This window comes from Mus caroli, chromosome 12, assembly GCF_900094665.2.
Source record: "Mus caroli chromosome 12, CAROLI_EIJ_v1.1, whole genome shotgun sequence".
In the NCBI taxonomy this organism is placed as follows: domain Eukaryota; kingdom Metazoa; phylum Chordata; class Mammalia; order Rodentia; family Muridae; genus Mus; species Mus caroli.
In genome coordinates, this window is record NC_034581.1 from 110,437,392 (window position 1) to 110,458,156 (window position 20,765).

Genomic DNA, 20,765 nt, shown 5'->3' on the forward strand with positions numbered 1-20,765 from the left:
TTTCTCTCTCTCTCTCTCTCTCCTCTCCTCAATGCTTATTTTCCTCCTCCCTCCCCCTGTCTCTCCCCTTGTCCCTCCCTTGTGTTCTTTGTACCTGTGTGTCTGTGTGCATGTGCTCATGTGTCATTTGTAGGTGTCAGGGGACCTCATGCAGGAGTCAGTTCTCTCCTTCCCCCAGGTATGTTCCAGGGTTGAATTTGGGTAGCCAGTCTTGGCAGAAACTACCTTTACCAAATGAGGCATCTCACCAGCCTGGTACTGACAAAGTTTATAACCGCTGTATTCTGATCCCATTTTGAAAGTAGTAATTTTTAGAAACTCATAGTCAACAGGAGATCTGAGCATCATTACTACCCAACTCCGTCCCCCTTGGTCACCTTGACTCTGTGAGGTTCAAGATATACCTAGGGCTGCTACTTTCATAGGAAACTTCCCAATGTTTCCTTGGTCACTTTTTCATCTGTCTCCTCATGATCACACTCATGATGAGATACCTTCTGTCTTTAACTGTTACTTGGAATGGAACCCTTCCTACTACAGCCCATGTTTCCATGCTTAGCTAGTTTGTAGTCTATTAGGATACTAAGAAGTTCCCAAAGTGAAGGACTTCTGTCTTACCTACTTGCTCAATCCCAACTCCTCCAATGACTGCCAGCATACTACAGATATCACAAATGAATGAATAAGCAGGCCGATGCTGGCATCTCATCTCAGCACATTTCAACAGTGACAATAGCAGTGGGCACATCCCATGAAGGCTGAAAGTATCACTGTATCTGACCAGAGACTGGGACATATTATGAATGAAATTCTAACTGCTCACTGTGAGGCTATCTGCCTCCTAAGTTGAATCTCTCTTTCTCAGACTCACTCTCCTTCTTTTATCTCAATATTCATCTTACTGAGGCACAGCAGGAAGTGAACAAAACATCTCCTCTACTTTTACATGCATAAGTCTTCCAAGAACAGACATGCATTAGATAGCGAAAGCCTCTAGGTACGTGCATAATTCACATTATTCCATTCTGCTACCATTCCCAGTGCACCAGCTCCGGAGACAACCAGTTCTTTCCTTCTGCCTCCTGAGTGTTTACAATGAACGTTGCAAGTACAATGATTTACGGTTTTCTAAAGGATGAACAAAAAGACTCTGAAGAATATGAAAAACATAACAATATATTTAATGCTTAAAAGACAGAAAAGTACCTAAATCAACCTCAAAACAGCAGGCAAGCAAAAGAAATGTGTAGAGCCAGAGGCAGACAGCAACTCTCTGGCTTTACAGGTGCCAAAGTATGTTTTCATTCTGTCTCTTGAAGGAAGTAACACTGCTGGGCACCACTCACTCCTGCCAAGTCTTCACACAGCCAGAACCATGACAGCTCAGCTACCTCACTGGTCACATTCTTTAAAGACAAAGTTGCCCTTAGATAAAGATTTATTAAATGGACACAGGCATGTGAGCATACATTTATAATCTGGGGAGACCAAAGCAGGATGCTCAAGAGTTCACAGCCAGCCTAACAACTGACACAGTGACTCAAAACAAACACTCAGGCTGTGGTGGCACAAGCCTTTGATCCTAGCATTTGAAAGACAAGAGACCAGCAGATCTCCAAACATTTGAGGCCAGCATGAGTCTATGGAGTTAGTACCAGGATAGCCAGTGCTATACTGAGAGAGTGTGTCTTGAAAAACCATAAATAAATAAATAAATAAATAAATAAGATAAAAATTCAAATTTGACCCTGCAAATGAAGTTTGTTTAAACAATTTAAATACTCTGACTCCATTTGTTTACCATTTCCATAGCTGGGCATTACCTGAATGACTACCTGAGAGAAACTATAGGACTTAAAACAAACATGGACAATCTCAGTTTCCACTTACTAAATAAGTTCACTAATCTAAATGGCTGTCAGGTCTCTTCTAATTAAGAAAATCATAAATCATAAACATGTTTAAGAAAAGAATACTCACCATGTATTTGCAATTCTGCAGCCATTGAGTGTTTCTATTTTATAGAAAATAGATCCCATCACATTTAAACTATATAACATTAATGATCAGTGTTCTAATAAAAATGTTTGTGTTTAGCTATAAACCAATATCAGAAAGAAACCTCTTACTCTGAAGAAACGGTAGGCTTGTGTTCAGTTGAGATGAGCTGTCACTGATGTTGAGAGCTTTGTCCTGAGCCCGGGGAATCCAGCTGGGTCCAGCTGCCAAACGGTCCTCTTCAAGCAACACAGCAACCACCTTTGAAAGACAAGTAAGCAAAGCCTGGAGAGATGGTTCAGTACTGAAGAGCACTCTCTTCCAGGGTTCCTGGGTTCAATTCCCAGCTCCTACATGGTAGCACACAACTGGCTGTAACCCCAATCCAGGGTCTCCTCTGGTCTCTGCAGGACCAGAATGCACACATATGGTTCACAGATGTATAAGCAGGCAACATCCATACACATAAAATAAAAAATGTATTTTAAAAAAGAAAAACCACCCCAAAGATAAGCCATACTTCTTAAAACACTAACAGCATGCTATCCTTTGGTTAAAAATTACCTTTTGTAGATTTCATTTCTACAAATAAATGTTTGGCTCCACCATACTATAACTTTAAAAGTAAAAGTATCTTTTTGTATAATAACAGCAAACTAATATAATGTCACAGTATGCCATTATTTCATATTACATATAGTTTCCTTCATTAAATACAATTAAAACTTCAGAGGAGGAGGCAGCCTGGACATCTAACACCCTCAAGCAAACAAAGTGCTAAGGAGAAACACAGGCAACCATCACTCACTGACTCTAAGTCAGCATTAAATGTCTGCAGTGGCTCCAACTAGGTCATCTCTAGAACGTGAAAAGACTTAAGAATTAGCAGAAATGGTAAAAGGAAGCAGAAGACATGACTCAAGGACTGGCAGGATTGCATGTAGGTTGGACAGAGATGTGCCATGCACAGACACCATGGGAGCAGGGCTGCAGCAGGCTTCTGTACCCATCCCTGTCACTGCCTAGTTACCAGCTCATCTCCCTCTTCACTGCACTGCACTGAGGACTCTATTCTTACCAGTTGCAAGAACTTTATACTAAAACAGAATCTAATAATAATAACAAATATGTCAAGCCTAATCCTATTTCTAACATAACAGTCTGATAAACAGGCTTATTCCAAATCAGCCTGTCCAGGCTTAACATTAGTAGGCTGTTTATGTCTGCTCCACATTTAAATTCTAAGTTTATATAAAAAGTTTGAGACAACATAGAGATTAGAACATCAACTTCATATCTTAATATATTAGAAATTACCAATGTTAGTAGGTCACACCTGTGTTAAAGAACTTTGTGATTGTGGAGAGCTGTAATATTACAAGTCTACAAACAAATCCTCTTATGCTATCTATCTTTAGACCTCCTGGCAGCCTTGCATTGCCCACCTTTATGCTTGTCCTTATGACTAAGAATGTCTTCAGACAGTGTCTGAGGCCTCCAGCACAGACTTCCTCACGCTGCTGTACCCCTCCTACCCACTGTTCTTCCAACATATCTGAAAAGTGCTTTGGTTTAAGATTCACTCTTGATCTGTAACTAGAAACTTAGCGGAAATGTTCACCATGTTGAACGATGGTACTTAGGGTAACCTAAATCTCTGGTATTTGGCTGCAACATAAACTTTCATATTCCCTTTGAGACACTGTGTCTTTTTACATCAACAAAAGATCTTTTTCTCTTAGAAATTTATACTGAAAGATGATGATTAGAGTCAGCTGCAAAATAACCAGGTAAATAATGAAAAGGGGAGTGAATAACAAATCAGGTGAGGGAGGTCTGCTGTGGTACATGGTTATGTACTTGGAAATTTCCCATCGCCAGTTGTTTATTATTTACAAATACTGTGCAGGTTTATACTTGCTTTACCAGTTTGTTGTTATTTTCAACTGTAGGAAATTATAGTATAGAACCCAAAACTAACAGAATTTTCAGTTACCTAGTGTTGTTGTGCATGGACTTATATGAATGTTTTACTGATAATCTGTAAGAAAATAATACTTGAGGACAAAGAACTGATTTTAAGCCACAAGGACAACACAGTGAATCCTGAGCTCTAACTCCCAGAAGAGGACATGCAGCACAGAAAGTACCTGGCACGCTGCCCGGAGAAAGTTAGCCAACCTCGGAGTGTCGATCTTCGGTACAACTGTGACATCAGAGAAGTCTTTTTCTTCGCTACCTAAAATACAGGTTTTTTTAAGTCAATAAAGTTGACTCCAAAACAGTGAAGCTTTTCAAATCACAGTATTGAAACAGTGCCACAGACACAGAGAACCCTGGAGAAAAGTCAACACTGTCTCCCAACATCACACTTTTTACTGGAAGTTCACAGACTGAATCTTCGTCAACAGCCACGAGGAATGCACTAAAAAGAACCAGTGTGTTTGGTGTGAGTTTTAGGTTACAGATCAAGCATCTAAAGATGAGAAATCTGCAACACTTAGGGTACAGGGCACTGGCAGTAAGAGAAACCAACCTTGGAGCTTTCTTATGGTGAAGTCATATAGACAATTCCTTAAAAAAAAATTTTTTTTAAAAAAGGTCAATGAGTAAATTCTATGTGAACAGCTGCAGATGCCTGTATCTTAGAGACTGCTGAACTGCACTTCAAAATGACAACACACTGATGAGAATAAACTGTGCTGTTCTCAGAGCAGAGTCTGTCCTACAGGTGTAGGGTGAAGTTATATCGTGAGTATTTGGAGGACAGTATCTTCCCCATGGCATTACAAATCCTCTCAGGGATCAGACTAGGGTTCAGGCCAATTTAATGATTCCCTGTGATTCAACAGCTCTGATCTCATTCATGAGCTAATTTGTTTTTTCAAAGGAATATTAAAAGGTTACTTCCACAGTCATATACTAAAAACCTCATCAAAAACAACACTGGGATAAAAGGAGTTACATAAAAACAAAACAAATCAAAACATACTGTAAAGAGAGTAGACATCCAACCAGTTACCTCCAGATACAGCCGTGCCTTCTCCTGGGTGTTGGGTCCATACTTCCCTGGTTTCTATATCTTCAGTCTGAATGTCTCTCTCAACATTATCTTCATTGTACTGAACATACGCCTTAGAGGCAAAAGTAGCTTAGAATTAACATCTAGTTTCAATTTCAGATCAATTTGCCATTACTTAAAATAAAAGTAACTACATTTTTAAAAAACCTAATACACTTTTAAAAAAGAATTAAAGTATACTTGGGGTTGGGATAAGGTTAGCCTGTGGGGGACTTTCAAACTTTAATTGATGTGGGAAATCCTGCGTAAAAGCAGCTGACACAATTCCCTGGGCTTGGGTCCTGTACTGTATAGAAATTGGAGAAAATGAACTTAGTATGACTATGCAGGCAGCTATTACTCTGCTCTTCTGACTGCAGATGTAGCATGACTACTACTTCTATCAGGCTCCTGCTGCTGAGATTTGCCTGCTAAGACGGGCTTGTGAGCAAAAATTCAACATAAAAGAAACTAAGGACCTGCCATCTGTACCAATCATGCCCCAAGAGGCTATGTTAGACTTTGCATCCCTTGAGTTTATGAGTACCAAGTTGGGAAGAACACACTTTGTCCTGACTACTGTCTCAGAGGCCATTTCCAATTCTAATATTGCAGAGTAGACACAAGGCACATGCATTTATACTGTACTTTCATTTTATCACTTAGGTAGCACTAACCTGCTTGGTATTTTTTTTCCCAAAGTTCCTAATGTACATGTCATACTCATTTACTGGTGGTAGGTCCAGGAGAGAAAAAGTGAACGAAAAGTCTAAGTCAATAAGCCGGAGCAGTTTTGAACTTCGTGTCCTTTAAAACAGATTGGAAACAAAAATTCAATTGAATAACAAGACTCAGGGACTTGCAGGAGGGTATATTTTAGGGTCACATGTAAATAATTAAGAGTGAGTCTAAAGTATTCAAAAATTATTTTAAATAATTAAACAGGAGTTGAGGATGTAACTCAGTGGCCAAATGCTTTCTTAACTTACACAGGACCCCACATTAGAGGCCTAGGAGAAAAGGAAAAAAGCAAGCACAAATAAAAACAGTCAGCAAGTAGTGGTGGGAGTATATCATGAGCCAGTGTGTGACTGGCCCACTGAAGTACACTGAGGCTGACAGTTACAATATATGTATACTAGAATTTCCACGGCCAGCACTGTTTTCATGATGTATTGTGTTGGCTAGTAGGATGACATTTTTGTACTATCAAGCCACTATGACAACCAGGCTTTCAGCCTACATTCTCCTAGCTACAGCGGCCTATTCTCACAGGAAACAAGCTCCTGACAGACACCAGTAACCCCAGACCCTAGGTGTCCTCTTGCCTCACAGTCTTCTTTCCCAACTATTTATAATAGTTTCACCCTAAAGGTGATGGCACTGGATTCAATGTAAGTATCCCAGTCACCTCCCCTGAGTCTAATGCAAGCTGAGCAAGAAAAGTGTTCTTTATTTCTTCCACTTACCACTACTCCCACATGGCTGGTGTTCAGTACATATGGATGGGTGAAAGATCTTCCCAGAATCACAGTATTAACAAGTCACTTGTTCTCACGTGGCTCGTCTCCTGTCCTCCTCCACTCACTCAGAGGCCTCACAACCGCTGTCACTCTTACATCATCTGATTCTCTGGCCACCATCCTACAACTTTCTCCTCACTCCCTACAATCCAGCCTCGAGATTTCCTGCCACAGAAGAACATCCCACACTTCCTGGCTGTGCACATCGTCTCCCTGTGTAGGTGGCTCAAGACAGGGCTCAGCTTGCGGTTTCCACACCTTTCTCTAGCTGCTCCAGCATTAGCCACTGAAAATCATCCTTTCCCTACTGCACAACAACTACAACACAGTCAGTGTCAGTGTGTCAAGGCTGATGTTCCCCACCCTGTACTTAGTCAGCTTGAGTTCTTGTGCTAAGAATACAGGATGATAACTGGGTTCCGTAACTAACTTTGGCATCTGGGTTAGAAAGCCTCTAATTTTTTCTCTCCTTCAATAATGTCTCCACTACTTTTGAATCTTAGTATTTCTATGTAATTTTCAGAATCAGCTTTCTGAAAAGTATGAATTCACACATACCCTTATGGGATTTATAATAGAAAGGCACTTTTTTTGTTTCCTAAGACTCAATAATATGTTCTACATTTCTCTGTGGAGGCCTAATGCAATCATGTTTATCTGGCACCTATTAATAGGTGAAAATTTAATGGCTAGTACAGAGAAAAACAACTGACTGCCATAAGTTTTTATGCAACATCTTTGCTAAATTCATTCATTATTCACACTCTTAATATATCTTAGTTTTAGATATAGATTTTAAAATTCTATCTATATAATCATGTAGCTAGTAAAATATTTTTCCAATACATATAATTTTATTTATTCATTTTCATCTAATTAGACTGAAGTAAAGGTGGTAGATTCCACACCCACCTTTAGAGCTGAAAAGCTTCACCAGAACATATGAAACTACTTGTTGAATTTTTATAAAAATATTCTTATTAGGTGAAATTCTACTCAGTTCTAATTTGCTAAGATTTACTACACCAAGTGTTGACTATGTTATTGTTGTTATATGTCTTTGCTGTTCTGGTAAGGTGATGGATGACATAAATTAATGTTAACCCAACCTTGTGTTCCTAATTCTTAGGTGTTACCCATTTTGGGTGTCATTGTGTAATGGATGACTATATATAGGAATACTAAGGTAGCCAACGAAGCCCTGTAATTTTTGACATGTCAGGAAACATGAGTCTGCGTCTCTGCTGAGCTAGACATCCAAATGACTTATCATTTCATTGGGCTGTCTGGGCTGCCCGGCAGTGTCTGTGATGATGTCTGGGGCACTGACACCTTTGTTACTGAGATGACTGCAGTCTTTCTGCCCACAGTGAGGCAGTATAACCCAAAAGACTGGTGGTTCAGGTAAGACAAAGGGCATACAAAGTCTGGATTCTTACTTTCCATTCAGGAGTCAGCATCCTCTTCTGCCTTTGGGCATCAGAACTCCAGACTCTAGAGCATTTGGACCCCAGATCTAAGGGTCAAGAGTCCACCAGCTCTCACATTGTATCTGGTGTAAGAATTACACCACCCAGCTGGGCGTGGTGGCACACGCCTTTAATCCCAGCACTCGGGAGGCAGGTGGATTTCTGAGTTCGAGGCCAGCCTGGTCTACAAAGTTGAGTTCCAGGACAACCAAGGCTATATAGAGAAACCCTGTCTCAAAAAAACAAACAACAAAAACAAAAAAACAAACAAACAAAACCCCAAAAAACAGAATTACACCACCCATTTCCTTTGATATCAGGCTTTCGGACCTAAATGGAGCCATACTATGGATTTTTCTGTTTTTGTTTTTGTTTTGTTTTTCATAATTTGGATAACCTTTAAGGTACTTCTTGACCCATGCAATGAAGTGAGACAAACCCCCTAATAAATTATGTCCCTACCTGCCAATCTGAATACATACATACATACATTCATACACACACACACACACACACACACACACACACACACACGCAGGCACGCACGCACGCATGCACGCACGCACGCGCGCGCGCACACACACACACAACTTTTCATTTTCATAGTCATAAAATTTTGAGTCAAAGTCTGGCTAAGCCTCAGGGAAAAAAACACAAGTTGAAAACGGGACCCATTTTTCTGTTCTCTGGAATCTGTGAAAACAGGAGATATTTCCTCGAGTACAGACCAACTATGTCTGTACGTTAACTTGAGAGAAAAAGTAATTTACATACTAAACAAACTTAACAAAGAAGTTTTAACAGCCTAAAACTTCTGGGATTTGCATCTGCTGTGCTGAGCTGTGCCTTTCTAAGGTTTGCTCATCTCACCTAGATCTTTATTGGCAATCATTCACAGAGTTTGTTAGCTCTGCAGCAATGCTCTCTTTTCCATTTTTACTGTGTCTTTGTTTTCTTCATTGTACTTGACCAAGACCTACCATAGAGTTTATAAATTTATTCCAAGAATAATTTTGGCTTTGTTGAATTTATTGGAAATATTTTCAATTTTACACATTTTTGTTCTTGCCTTTTATTTCATTCCTTTATAATTTCTAATTAGTTTCTGCCTCTCCAAGGCTCCTGGTGCCTACTTGGACCTCTGAGATACAGCCTTTCACTTTCCCAATGTGTTTTTGCTGTTGTAGATCCAGCACACCACACAGAAGGAGGTCTGCAAATGCTGCCTTTCACTGTTGCTATTAAAAACAACACATGGGCCTGGGTGTGGCTCAGCATGCAGGCCTAGTACACTCAGGGCCCTGAGTCCAACTAGCAGCACCCAAGATGGAAAATTTAAATTCTTGGCTGGAGAGATAGCTCAGCAGTTAAGAGAACTATCCAGTTCTTCCAGAGGACCCAAGGTCAATTCCCAGCGGCTACATAGTGGCTCACAACCATCTATACTGGGATCTGATGCCCTCTTCTAGCATGTAGGCATAATGCAGATAGAACCCTCATATTCATAAAATAAATAAATCTTTAAAGAAAGAGGAGGAAGAAGGGAGAGAAGGGGAGAAAGAGAAAAAGAGAGAGAGAGAGATTGTAGACGTTGATTCTCTCCTAATTTCTTCTTTTTTCTTATGGTTCACCAAGAAGTATAATGTTTAATTTCCCAACTTCTGGCAATTTTCTAATTGACCTTTTCTTGATTTGGAGCTTAATTCCATTATGGTTAAAGATAGTCTACTTCACTTTGGCCCATTGATAAAAGACTGTTTAAATGTTATAAAAGTCTACTACATTTTTGTCTGTACTAAATTTCTATCACCAAAAAAATAAGTGTGTTAAAAAAAATCAGCTGGGCAGTGGTGGTGCACGCCTTTAATCCCAGCACTTGGGAGGCTGAGGCAGGTGGATTTCTGAGTTTGAGGCCAGCCTGGTCTACAGAGTGAGTTCCAGGACAGCCAGGGCTACACAGAGAAACCCTGTCTCAAAAAAGAAAAAAAACAAACAAAAAAACAAAAACAAAAAAAGAAAAAAAAAATCTCTGACTGTGGGCTGGAGAGATGGCTCAGTGATTATGAAAATTTGTTTTTCTTGCAAAGGACCCAGATTCAATCCCCAGTACCAACATGGTAGTTTATAACTATAACTCAAACGCCCTCTTCTGACTTCCATGGACACCAGGCATGCATGAGGAGCATATATGTGTGTGTGTGAGAGAGAGAGAGCAATACACTAACACACATAAAAAACAAAATACATTCATCTAAGAAGATTATCTTATCACATCTTTTATTGTATTTGTGGACAGTATTTTTGCTTTGGGTTCGGCTTGATCTGTGGTGCTTGCAAACCATGTCGCACTCCTGTTGGATACACAGGTGAGAAGTGTCAGGCTCGGTTAAGCTTGCCCTCTTATCACTACGACATAACTGGACAGTAGCCTTCTCATTCTATGTTTGTCTGACATAGGTATTGTTTTGGTAAAGGTATGTTTGCTTGACACAGCTTCCCCCATCCATGTATTTTCAACCTTTCTGTGTCTGGCATGAAAAGTTTCTTCCCTAAAATATACTTATTTTTCCAGTTGTAAAATCTGTGTCTTAAATAGAATTTAAAGGCTACAAGTATTTAGAGACATTACTGACATACTCTGGGTTACTTTACCATCTGTTTTTCTTTTTTTTTTACATCCTCTATTCCTTTGTTTTTTCTCTTCTTGCCTAACATTGGATTGATCTTGTGTTTTAATTATCCTATTTATTCACTTATAATACTCTCTTTCAATTATCTTTGAATGGGCACCCTAAACATTTCAACATATACCCTTGCCCTACTCTAATATAACCTCTTATCTAACTGCAAGGACCTGACAATGACTTATTGTGCCATTTACTTCTCCAATTCTTGGGCTAAGTAGTGAAGAAGAAATTAATTCTATCTAATGTCTAATTCCATGAGATACTGCAGTCATTTAATCAGTCAGTACTGATTTTTATTGGTTCATAAACTTACCTTTTTTTTTTTTGGTCATTCCCTCCTTTAGGAGTCCATGTTTTTATCTGGTATCAATTGTTTCTGCCTGAAAATTCCCTGTTTGTTTTATTATAGGTCTGTAAGCAAAGAATTCTCATGGTTTTGTAGGTCTGAAAATGTGCATCTTTTACTTTAATTTTTAAAGACATTATTTAGTTTCAGCACTTGGAGCACTCTATCACTGTGGCCTATATTTTCCTTTGAATCTCTCCCACTTAGCTGTCATCTGCTCCAACTTTCAAACTGCAGGCTCCCCCCTCTCTAGCTGTTTTTAAGAGCCCTGCTGTCTGGTGCTCTCTCACTGTACTTTTGTTTGTCCTTATTTACTTTTTTTTTTTTTTTTTTTTTTTTTGGTTTTTCGAGACAGGGTTTCTCTGTGTAGCCCTGGCTGTCCTGAAACTCACTTTGTAGACCAGGTTGGCCTCGAACTCAGAAATCCACCTGCCTCTGCCTCTGCCTCTCGAGTGCTGGGATTAAATGCGGGCACCACCACACCTGGCTTTGTCCTTATTATCGACATTTATGCTTCTTGAACCTTGTAAGGCTTTAAATTATTTACATTCATCAGTTTTTGAAAATCTGTCCTGGTCCTTTCTCCTCTACCTTTCCTTCTGGGAGGGTATGATTCCTTTATACAGAGCAGAGCAGAAGGTCCTCACTCTGTGTCATGACTCTGTGTCAGACACTCTGTGTCTGGGTCACTTTCAAATCTGCCCCCACATCCTTATCTCACTGTCTTCTCTCCAACTCACTGATCCTACCACCTCTGATAATTTGTTATTGAACTAACTCATCTATTCAGTTTTAATTTCAATTATTATATTTTGCAGTAGAGTCCTAAAATTTCTTGTTCTGATCAAATTCATTGCTTGTTAATTTGCTTATACACACATTAATCACATGCTATTAAGATCTTATTTCTAAAATCCAGAACTAATGATTTGCTCTCAGGATCATACATGAATGTGCTACACTCTTGGTTTGAGTTATATGATTCCAATTCCTGATATGTCTAGTAATTTACTGTATAATAGACATTGTATAGGAAATTTTGTAGAAATTTTGGGTATTTTCCTCTTAGTTTCTTCCTGGCAATCAGAATCCAAATAGGCCACACTCAACAGGTCCTACTGAGATGATCAGAGGCTCAGTGTCATGTTCTGTGATGTTAGATTATTTCAGACCTGCCTTTCTTCCTAGCATATAGGCCTTAGGAACTTCAACCAAGGTCAGGGGTGTTTATCAAGGATTCTCCTACTTCAAAGTCCTAAACTTCATTTTCCATCTCCCCACCGTAGATGAATGTCCCAGTTCCCTACTCTTGCTTTCTGCCTGACTTGGCCACCTTGAGAAACAAACCCAAATAGTCCCTGGAATAGGAAAATAGCAGCAACACAGGATTGGCACACTACACTTCTCTTGTGGAGCTTGATCCTTTGCGTCCTGGTGGTCTAAGCTACTAGTTTTTGTGCAGCCATCTCAGGATTTGTGGCTACTACTGTTGCTTTAGATTCAGCTCTCCTAGTTGTTTTTAGCTGAAGAGCTTTTGGTTTTTTTGGTTTTTTGTTTCTTCAATACAAACTGTTCATCATAGAAAATGGTCGAAGTTCTGTCCCAATCCTTTGAAACTCACTAGTCAAAAAAGAATGTTGCTCTGATAATTATATGCTGCTCAATAGTGTCTGTCATTGGGTAGCTGTATTTGACACATCATAGAAAGCTGCCTCTGCCTGTCAAGTTGATAAAAGCAAGATGTTATGTTAATGCTCTCAAAGGACCATGGAACACTGTAGTTGTTTTAGCATTTCATCTGTTCAATAAGGGAAGTATTGGCCTTTGTGTGTGAATACATGCTTCTGACTTAGTAACAAAATACATTTCATCTTTGTACTGACAGCATAACTTTTTTTTTCTATTGAATCACTGGTCATTCTGAGTCATTTCTCAGGGGAAAGAAAGCAAGACAAAAAGCCTTCTTCTTCCTTGCCTCTCTTGTTACCCTGCTTGTAACATTTCCCTGTGGCTCTAGTCACTATGGTTCAGTATCCCTGATCACACTATCACAGACTTTGTGGGAGGACAAATTTAAAAGTTATGGTCCCCCAGCCACTGCAGAATCAGCTTTAATCATTTGAAAGACTGCTATGAGGTGAGTGCTCCAGGGTTCTCCACTACATAGGGCTGCCCACATTAGCATTTCCCCCACACTCAGCCATCCAGGCACTCAGGGCAGGAACTCATGGCTAGAGCCATAGTTGAAAGGAGTTCAAAGGAGCCTAATTAATGTCTGAGCAGGTGGCAGACCAAAGGAGTCTAATTAACGCTTGAGCAGGTAGCAAACCTTGGTTATCACTTACATGATGATAGTTTTGCAGGTGTACATAATACAAGAATTGTTGGGTCATAGAAGCTTATACCTATATTTTAAGAGATCAGTACCACAGAGCGACAGTGCTAGCAAGATTCTGGCCACCAGACATCTAAATGTATGGTTGTGATTCTGCCGCAGTCAAAACAGACCATGGGCTCCATGGCTTAGTCCAAAATGGTCAGCCATGAACGTACTGCAGTCATTAGCTAGCAAGCACCTTGTACACAAAAGGGTGTGAACTAATCAGACTAACCAGTGACCAGAAAGAACTGTAGTCGTAGTAAAGGAATTGACCAGGATAGGAATACAGCTCAGAAGGAGATTGCTTGCCTAATACTCAAAATATTGGGTTCAATCCCTAAACAATCAACAATGAAAATACAAAACTCTAGTTTTAAGATTATGTTGATGAAGAGTACGTTAATATGCATTTACACAAAGCTACAACTAAGATTGGCTAAATGGGAGAACATCTGCCTACAGTACACAGGCCCTGAGTTTCATCCACAAACGCACACACACAACCCTGTGACAAATTCTTCATATACCTACTTTTGCTTGAGGGCCTGACTCCGACTCTTTTGACGATGTGAGGCTGTTGCAAAATCCACAAAAATTCCACAAACAGGGGTTCTAGAAGGGGAATCATTTGCATCTGCATAAGAAAAATAAAAGCCATTTTGTGACAATTAAATAATTCCTTCAAGGAAAAAAAACCCACATTTATAGACATATATAACAATCACACTGGACAATTTTTATTGAAATTGATAAATCACACCAGTAAGAACTTTAGACATGTTTATGAATATATGCATAAAATATAGGTTCCTATCATTATCCTACTTACTCTGGGGGAAAAAAAAAGCAAAACCTCACCTGCGGTCTCATTTCTAAGACTCCATTTACCTAAAGTCTATTGTGACCTCAAAGTTATTAATGAGTAATTCCAAAGTCAAAGTCAACAGTTGATAAGAATTGAAGTACATTCTGTTCTGAATAGCTTGAAAATCTCACAACGTCTTGTCTAGAACATGAACCATCCCATAGTTTGGTGTAGGCAGGCTGTATGTGCTCCCTGCCACCAATTCAGTCACTCGCCCCTACAGACACAGTGTCATATCAGCTTTCTTGGTGTCACACTGCTAGTACTCAAGAAACCCTTAATTAGCCCTAAAAGGACAGGAAAACAATATGAATGTGCCAAAGAGGAACCATTAGTACCTTCTTCTGAGACCACCAGATGGCAGAGCAAATAAAGAAACTTGCCTACAAGCCGGACAACCTGAGTGATTCCTAGAACCCACAAGATGGAAAGAGCGAAGCAACTTCAGAAAGTTGCCCTTTGACCCTAACATGAACACCATTACAAGCACACACTCCCTCACACATGTACACACACATACATACATACATACATACATGCACACATATATACACAATAAAAACTTAAAGGAGTTTCCTTGAAGTAAAAAGGTGAATGTCCTCAATTTAAGGAAAGAAAAAATCCTGAGGCTGCTAAGACCAATGGTAAAAATAAGAAATTCATGCTACATTTGCTGCAACATCATAACCTGCAAAAGTTTCCACACTGTTGCATGATGGGAACCTAATTAAAAGGAGAAGGCACTATGCTTGTGTTGGGGAAACAAGAACAGAAAATGTGCTCAAACTGACTGCACAGTGTGGCATCAGAAAGCACTTCTGGGACTAGAGATCATGCAGAGGACCTGGTTTGGTTCCCAACACTCATGTGGCAGCTCACAACTGTCTGTAACTCCAGGGAATCTGATAACTTCTTCTGACCTCTGAAAGTACCAAGTACACATATGGTGTATAAGTATATATGCAGGATACTCATGTACATAAAATAAAAATAAACTGTTCAGATAGCACTTAGGCAATGCAGACTTAAGCAGGGGTCCACCCTCACCTGAGGGAAAGAAGCTCACTACGGAGGAAGGGCAACACCTGAAGCAAATCTCAACTGCAATGAAGTCAGACTCTTCTGAAAGATTCCAGGTAGAAGCTCCATTCACAAGGCCATGAAGATGCAGGAGTAGTCTATCCCAGTGCCCATGTCACTTCATCTCAGTCTAGATCATCACTCCATCACCTCTCATCAATACAGGATGTGTAATCAGAGGACCGTAAACTGTTTTAACTGAGCCAAGTCCCCGCCCAGCCAGCTTTGGTTACAGTCGACTGCTGTGATTGTTCTCCACTACCCTCTCCCTGTGCCTGACTTACAAGCTAAACTTAATCTTAAGGATGCACATAGGAGAGAAACTATAGTTTATCTACTGGGCTGGGTATTACCTACACCTACAGGAGTCCAGTGTTTTGGGGGAAACGGGGTAGGTGGTGTGTGACCACAGACAAGAATGATACACTAGAATAAGAAAAGTAGTGCATAAATACAAAATAGTTAAAAGGCAGAAATGACTATAAATGAAGACGAGATGAACCACTTAAAATGTAAAAGAGGAACAAACAAATCAAAGTGTAGGTATGTGTCTCATCAGAATACCAAGATTTCCAAAGATATGATGGCCTTATTATTGGGCTGGGAGAAAAGCAGCATCTTAGGCTATCCTTCTTGGTGGAAACAACCATCCCTCAATCCACCACTTTCCTCTAAAAGTTCCTGTAAGCTTCCTGCTTTTACTTATCTGGAATATGTGTTAATTATGTATTAATTATGTATTAATCTGTCTCCTCAATACTGTTGGACATGTGTTTGAGTTTAACAAGAGTATAAGACACAGACCTGCCATCTGTGATTCTTATAAACCTTCAGAGGCCTGTGCACATAACTGCACTGACCCTCAAAGCAGAAGACCAGTGATGGAGAGAATATGATTTTGGAGGAGACCATGTCCAGACCAAAGTTTAAGTTCTGGCACTACTAAGAGTCCATGCCATGGACATCAGTATGCCAACTACAAAGCTCCCAACAGACCTTGAGAGAATTACTGTCTCAGATTTTGAAATGAGCAAACCCATCTTGGTCTTTACAGTCACAGATATAGATACTGGAGCACAGCTGACACCTCTGGTCATCATTTGGCACTAACTCACCAACAGATGGAGATATGCCTTCTGGAGTTGTAAAAACTTTTTCAAGCACTAAGGATGACTCTGATGCACTGCAAAAGGTATTTATCAGTTTCCTATAGTCACAGAAAAGGGTAAAATGGCCATCTTATTATCAAATAGACCCCAGGATGCAGCAGAGTATAATATGACAGCCCTGGTTAGCCAAGCAGGATACAGTTTGATTAAACAGTAGTCATGGCCAACACCTCCTAGCACTCATGCTTATGAGTTCATTATACATATTAACTTATATAATTAACAATCCAGGGAGTCTTACCCTTACAGAAGCAGAAAAGTAGAAAGGTTAAGTAACTATCCATCCTAGTTAGCATTTACTGTCAACTTGACACAGCCTATAATCACCTTTAAAAAAATCACAACTGAATAATTGTGTGTATCAGGTTTATCGGTGGACACATCTATGAAGGCTTGGCTTGACTATCTTAACTGATGTAGAAAAGCTCAGCCCACTACAGATGGCATCATTCCCAAGCTAGTAGTCCTGGACTAGCTAAGGAAGCTAGTTAAGCATGGCCTGGTGATGAGTCAGACAGCAAGCTGGCAAGCAGCATTCTGCCAGGGTTTCTGCTCCAATCTCCTGCTTGTTCCTGCCTTGACTTGTATGGTCTGTGATGGACTGTAGCCTGGAAATGTACAGCAAATAAATTATCTCCTGCCCTAAGGCGCTTATATTATAGTCTCACTATTTTATCACAGCAACAGAAAGGTCACACTGCTAGCCAATGCTAAAAGTTGAGATCTAAAACTCCATGAGCACCACTAAACAACTTCTGAGGTACTACCGACAGCATAGAACATGACTTTGTCTCTGTACACACCCTTCTCTCATGTCCCTTGCAATAGCTTAATACTGATGGGCCAAAATCATAGTTCTTCCTTTCTAGGGAGCAATGTGTGTGGGAGTGACCAATTCATCTTGCCAACTGAGTAAAGGAAGATATCATGCCAAACATAAGTGAAGGAAATGAAAAGGTTGTTCGTGGATCTATTATACAGACCTAAGTTAAATATACTGCCTTGCCACTCTGAGGCCATAGTACCAGTACCTGGGTACCATGGTACAGTACCACACAGTGCAATCCACACAGTAAAAAGACTGCGTCCTTCCTTCTTCCAGATGCATTAGCCCAGGCATCAAACGAGTACTTCTAGCTATCAACTTATAGAACACCAACGATCCATACTGCCCAATAGCTTGCTACTTCTGCAGCAGGCACACAATGTGACTGCTGATTACTCTTCCAGATGCATTATTACACTGCACTAATAACTAATTGCTATTAACTTGATTCATTGTGGACTACAAGATCTTACTGGCAGGAGGTTTGGGCTATGTGTCAGCAGACCTGTTCCACAGGGCAAGTGATAGGCCTTGCTAGCTCCACAGAAGCCCAAGGCACTGTACAAAACAGAGAGCAGCCCTGTGAGGTGGCCAATAGGCCTGAGATGGCACTCACAGCAGGTCAGGAAGCATACTGGCTATTGAACCTTTTCTCAAGGGATTTCCTTTATGAAATTAAAATTCTTACTTGGTGAAAATTCGAGGACATTACCAAAGGGAACAAGAACACATGCCTACAGGCTGTACAAGAGGCTGTTTGCAGTGCAAAACAATATGCATGGTTGTACATGGAAGATAGCTCGTGTCAGCTCGCTCGTAACCACCGTTACCAGAGCTCACAGAACATGTTCCCAGTTACAAGTGTCCCCATGCATACCTGTCCAGGGCTCCTTCGTATACTCCGTCCAACCTTGCTTCTGAAACATTTTCAAAGATAACTCGCCAACCCTTTCATTCTCTGCACTGATCGCCTTTTGAATTTCCTGTATTTCCCTTTTCTGGGCCAGAGGAAGTTCTTCAGCCTTTTCTCTAGCTTCATGCTCATTATTGCTGTCATCGTCTCCATCGCAAACCTCAAAGTCATCTTCATAATCCTACAAGCAATAGGAAGGTGTGGGGCGGCTTAAGGCAAGTGAGTTGATGCTCATATACAACAAAACATTACAACTTATAATGTAAAATCAGCAAAACTCTTATAGCTAATTATAATTCAATGATTTTAATGCTGCTGGACTGTAAATCTATAATATACTGCTACCTTTGTTTTTCTGAAGTGAACCGCAGAATATAGAACCATGTATACTCGTAAGTATTAATGTACGAACTTTGTGCTAACATTGTGAAGTGTTATATGTCCTTATAGTGACATACACACATAAATACAGTGCACTTAAAATGGGGTTAAACTGTAACCACTGGTGGGAATATAGCCAACTTTGCACAGGTAACAACCAGATCTACATCAAATCTTACCAGACGCGGACAAGAGAGAAAATAATTACTACATATGCACTAATTTTTAAGACCAAATTGTTAAACTGAGAAAAATTTAAATTTTATACATACCACAAAATCATCTTCTAAGTTGGGCAGATATTCATCAGGCCCAGTAGCCTCTAAATCGTTGTCTTCTTTTTCAAGTTCCTAGAAACAAAAGTTGAACATGAAACAAAACAAACAAACAAAAAAAGTCAATCATAAACTTAAATATTGCAGAGAAGTTGGAAATATGTTTTTTCTAGGATTCATGTGATGCTGATTTAAAATTATTTGTAAAACATAACAATTTAGGATTATTTTAAGAGATGCCCTTGTAAGAACACACTACACTTTCAAAAAGCTAGAAAGCCTTTAAGCTTTCACCATAAACAATGATAAATGTTTGAGAGGTGTTTATTCTATAACAAACATTATACAATATACATGTGACGGATACAGGACAATTGTTTCAGGTTCTATAAAAGCAGCAGTTCAAAGTGCATGTATGAGAACAAAAGTCACCACAGTGGGTCTCTGAAAACATTAAGCAACTGGACCGATGAAGTCAAGTATACACAGGAAGAAAATAAAACCTTGGCAATAAGTAGCTATACATTTTTTTTCATTTTTTCTAAACCTCTTTACCAATTCTGATTCAAGCTGCTTCATAAGTGGATCACTTAATTTCTCCTTTAAAAGTAGCACCTACCTTTTTAATGTTAAATTTCAAATTTTAATAAAAGATTTTCAATTTACTGTTAAATATATATTAACAGCTGGGTGTGATAGCAAGCACCAGTAATCTAGGCTGATTGGAAGATGGAGGCAGGAGGATCACTGGAAGCCAAAGCTATAGATCAGCCTGCACAGCATAGTTAGACCTCATCTCAAAGAGGGGAGGGGCAGCACATGTACCACATGACTACAATTACTACTCTCCCTCTACTAATTACAAAGTATTGACTTCAGTCAACTTTTCATGCCACCCCCATTGTGATGGTTAATGTGAACTTCATTAGACGGAGAAGCATTGACAATATTTATAAAGCGCATCACTGACTGTCATGAAGATGTGTCCAAAGAGTGGAAGTCAACTAGGGGAAAAGGCAACCCTAAATGAGGGCAGCACAGTGGCATATCCTAGGGGCCTCAGAAGCCTGCAGCACAGGCCTGTGCTCTCCCTGACATAATGAACTGACACCTCTGAGAACATGAGCCAAATAAGCCATTCTTCTCTTGACTTACAGCTGATGCTTCATCATCATAACCAAAAGCTCTTAGGATATCAGAGAGTAAGTCTGAGCATTACTCGGCTACTCTGAGCAATACACGCGCTACCTGTTGACTTCAGACTGAGCATAAAGACAATCCCGTGGAGCAATACCTTCAATTCCCTTTTCTTGTGCTCTTCTTTCGAAGATCTCTCTTTTTTATCTGCATGACTTCGGCGCCTCTCCTCATCATAGTGCAGACCTTCCTTGTGCCGCTTCTCTCTGTGTCTGTCCTCCACTTCCCTGTCGGAAAGCGAGCTCCCCTTCTCCCTTGCATGCCTCTCCCTTTTCTCCCTCATGCTGCTCTTCTCTCGCAGCCTCTTCTCCCGATCTGCGTCTTTGGCTTTCCTGTGCTTCTTCTCGCAGTCCTCCTTGTACAGCCAGTAGCTGAGGGGGTGCTCCTTACTGTCTCCATACTGCAGCTTTAACCAACAGAGAAAGCTACGTGAGCTGAGGGTCACAACACACACTGCTGCCTGTGTGCAATACAGTGACATGTGCTGCCTTCGTGCAATACAGTGACATGTGCTGCCTGTGTGTATTACAGTGACATGTGCTGTCTGTATGAACAGGGAGTGACATGAGCTGCCTGTGTGTAATACAGTGACATG

General features: G+C 40.1%; 1 protein-coding gene across 3 annotated transcripts in view; it reads right to left on the reverse strand.

Annotated features, from left to right (window-relative positions):
• The window catches only part of Wdr60 (WD repeat domain 60), a 56,109-nt gene that overhangs the window by 20,381 nt on the left and 14,963 nt on the right, over positions 1-20,765 (reverse strand). For all 3 annotated transcript variants that reach the window (XM_021179531.2, XM_021179530.2, XM_021179532.2), the window contains 8 exons: positions 20,268-20,576; positions 18,971-19,048; positions 18,282-18,498; positions 13,996-14,098; positions 5,737-5,866; positions 5,021-5,132; positions 4,149-4,237; positions 2,130-2,259 (listed from right to left, as the gene is read on the reverse strand). In XM_021179531.2, coding sequence (XP_021035190.1) covers positions 2,130-2,259; positions 4,149-4,237; positions 5,021-5,132; positions 5,737-5,866; positions 13,996-14,098; positions 18,282-18,498; positions 18,971-19,048; positions 20,268-20,576 — 1,168 coding nt within the window. The remainder of the gene's footprint in view (positions 1-2,129; positions 2,260-4,148; positions 4,238-5,020; positions 5,133-5,736; positions 5,867-13,995; positions 14,099-18,281; positions 18,499-18,970; positions 19,049-20,267; positions 20,577-20,765) is intronic.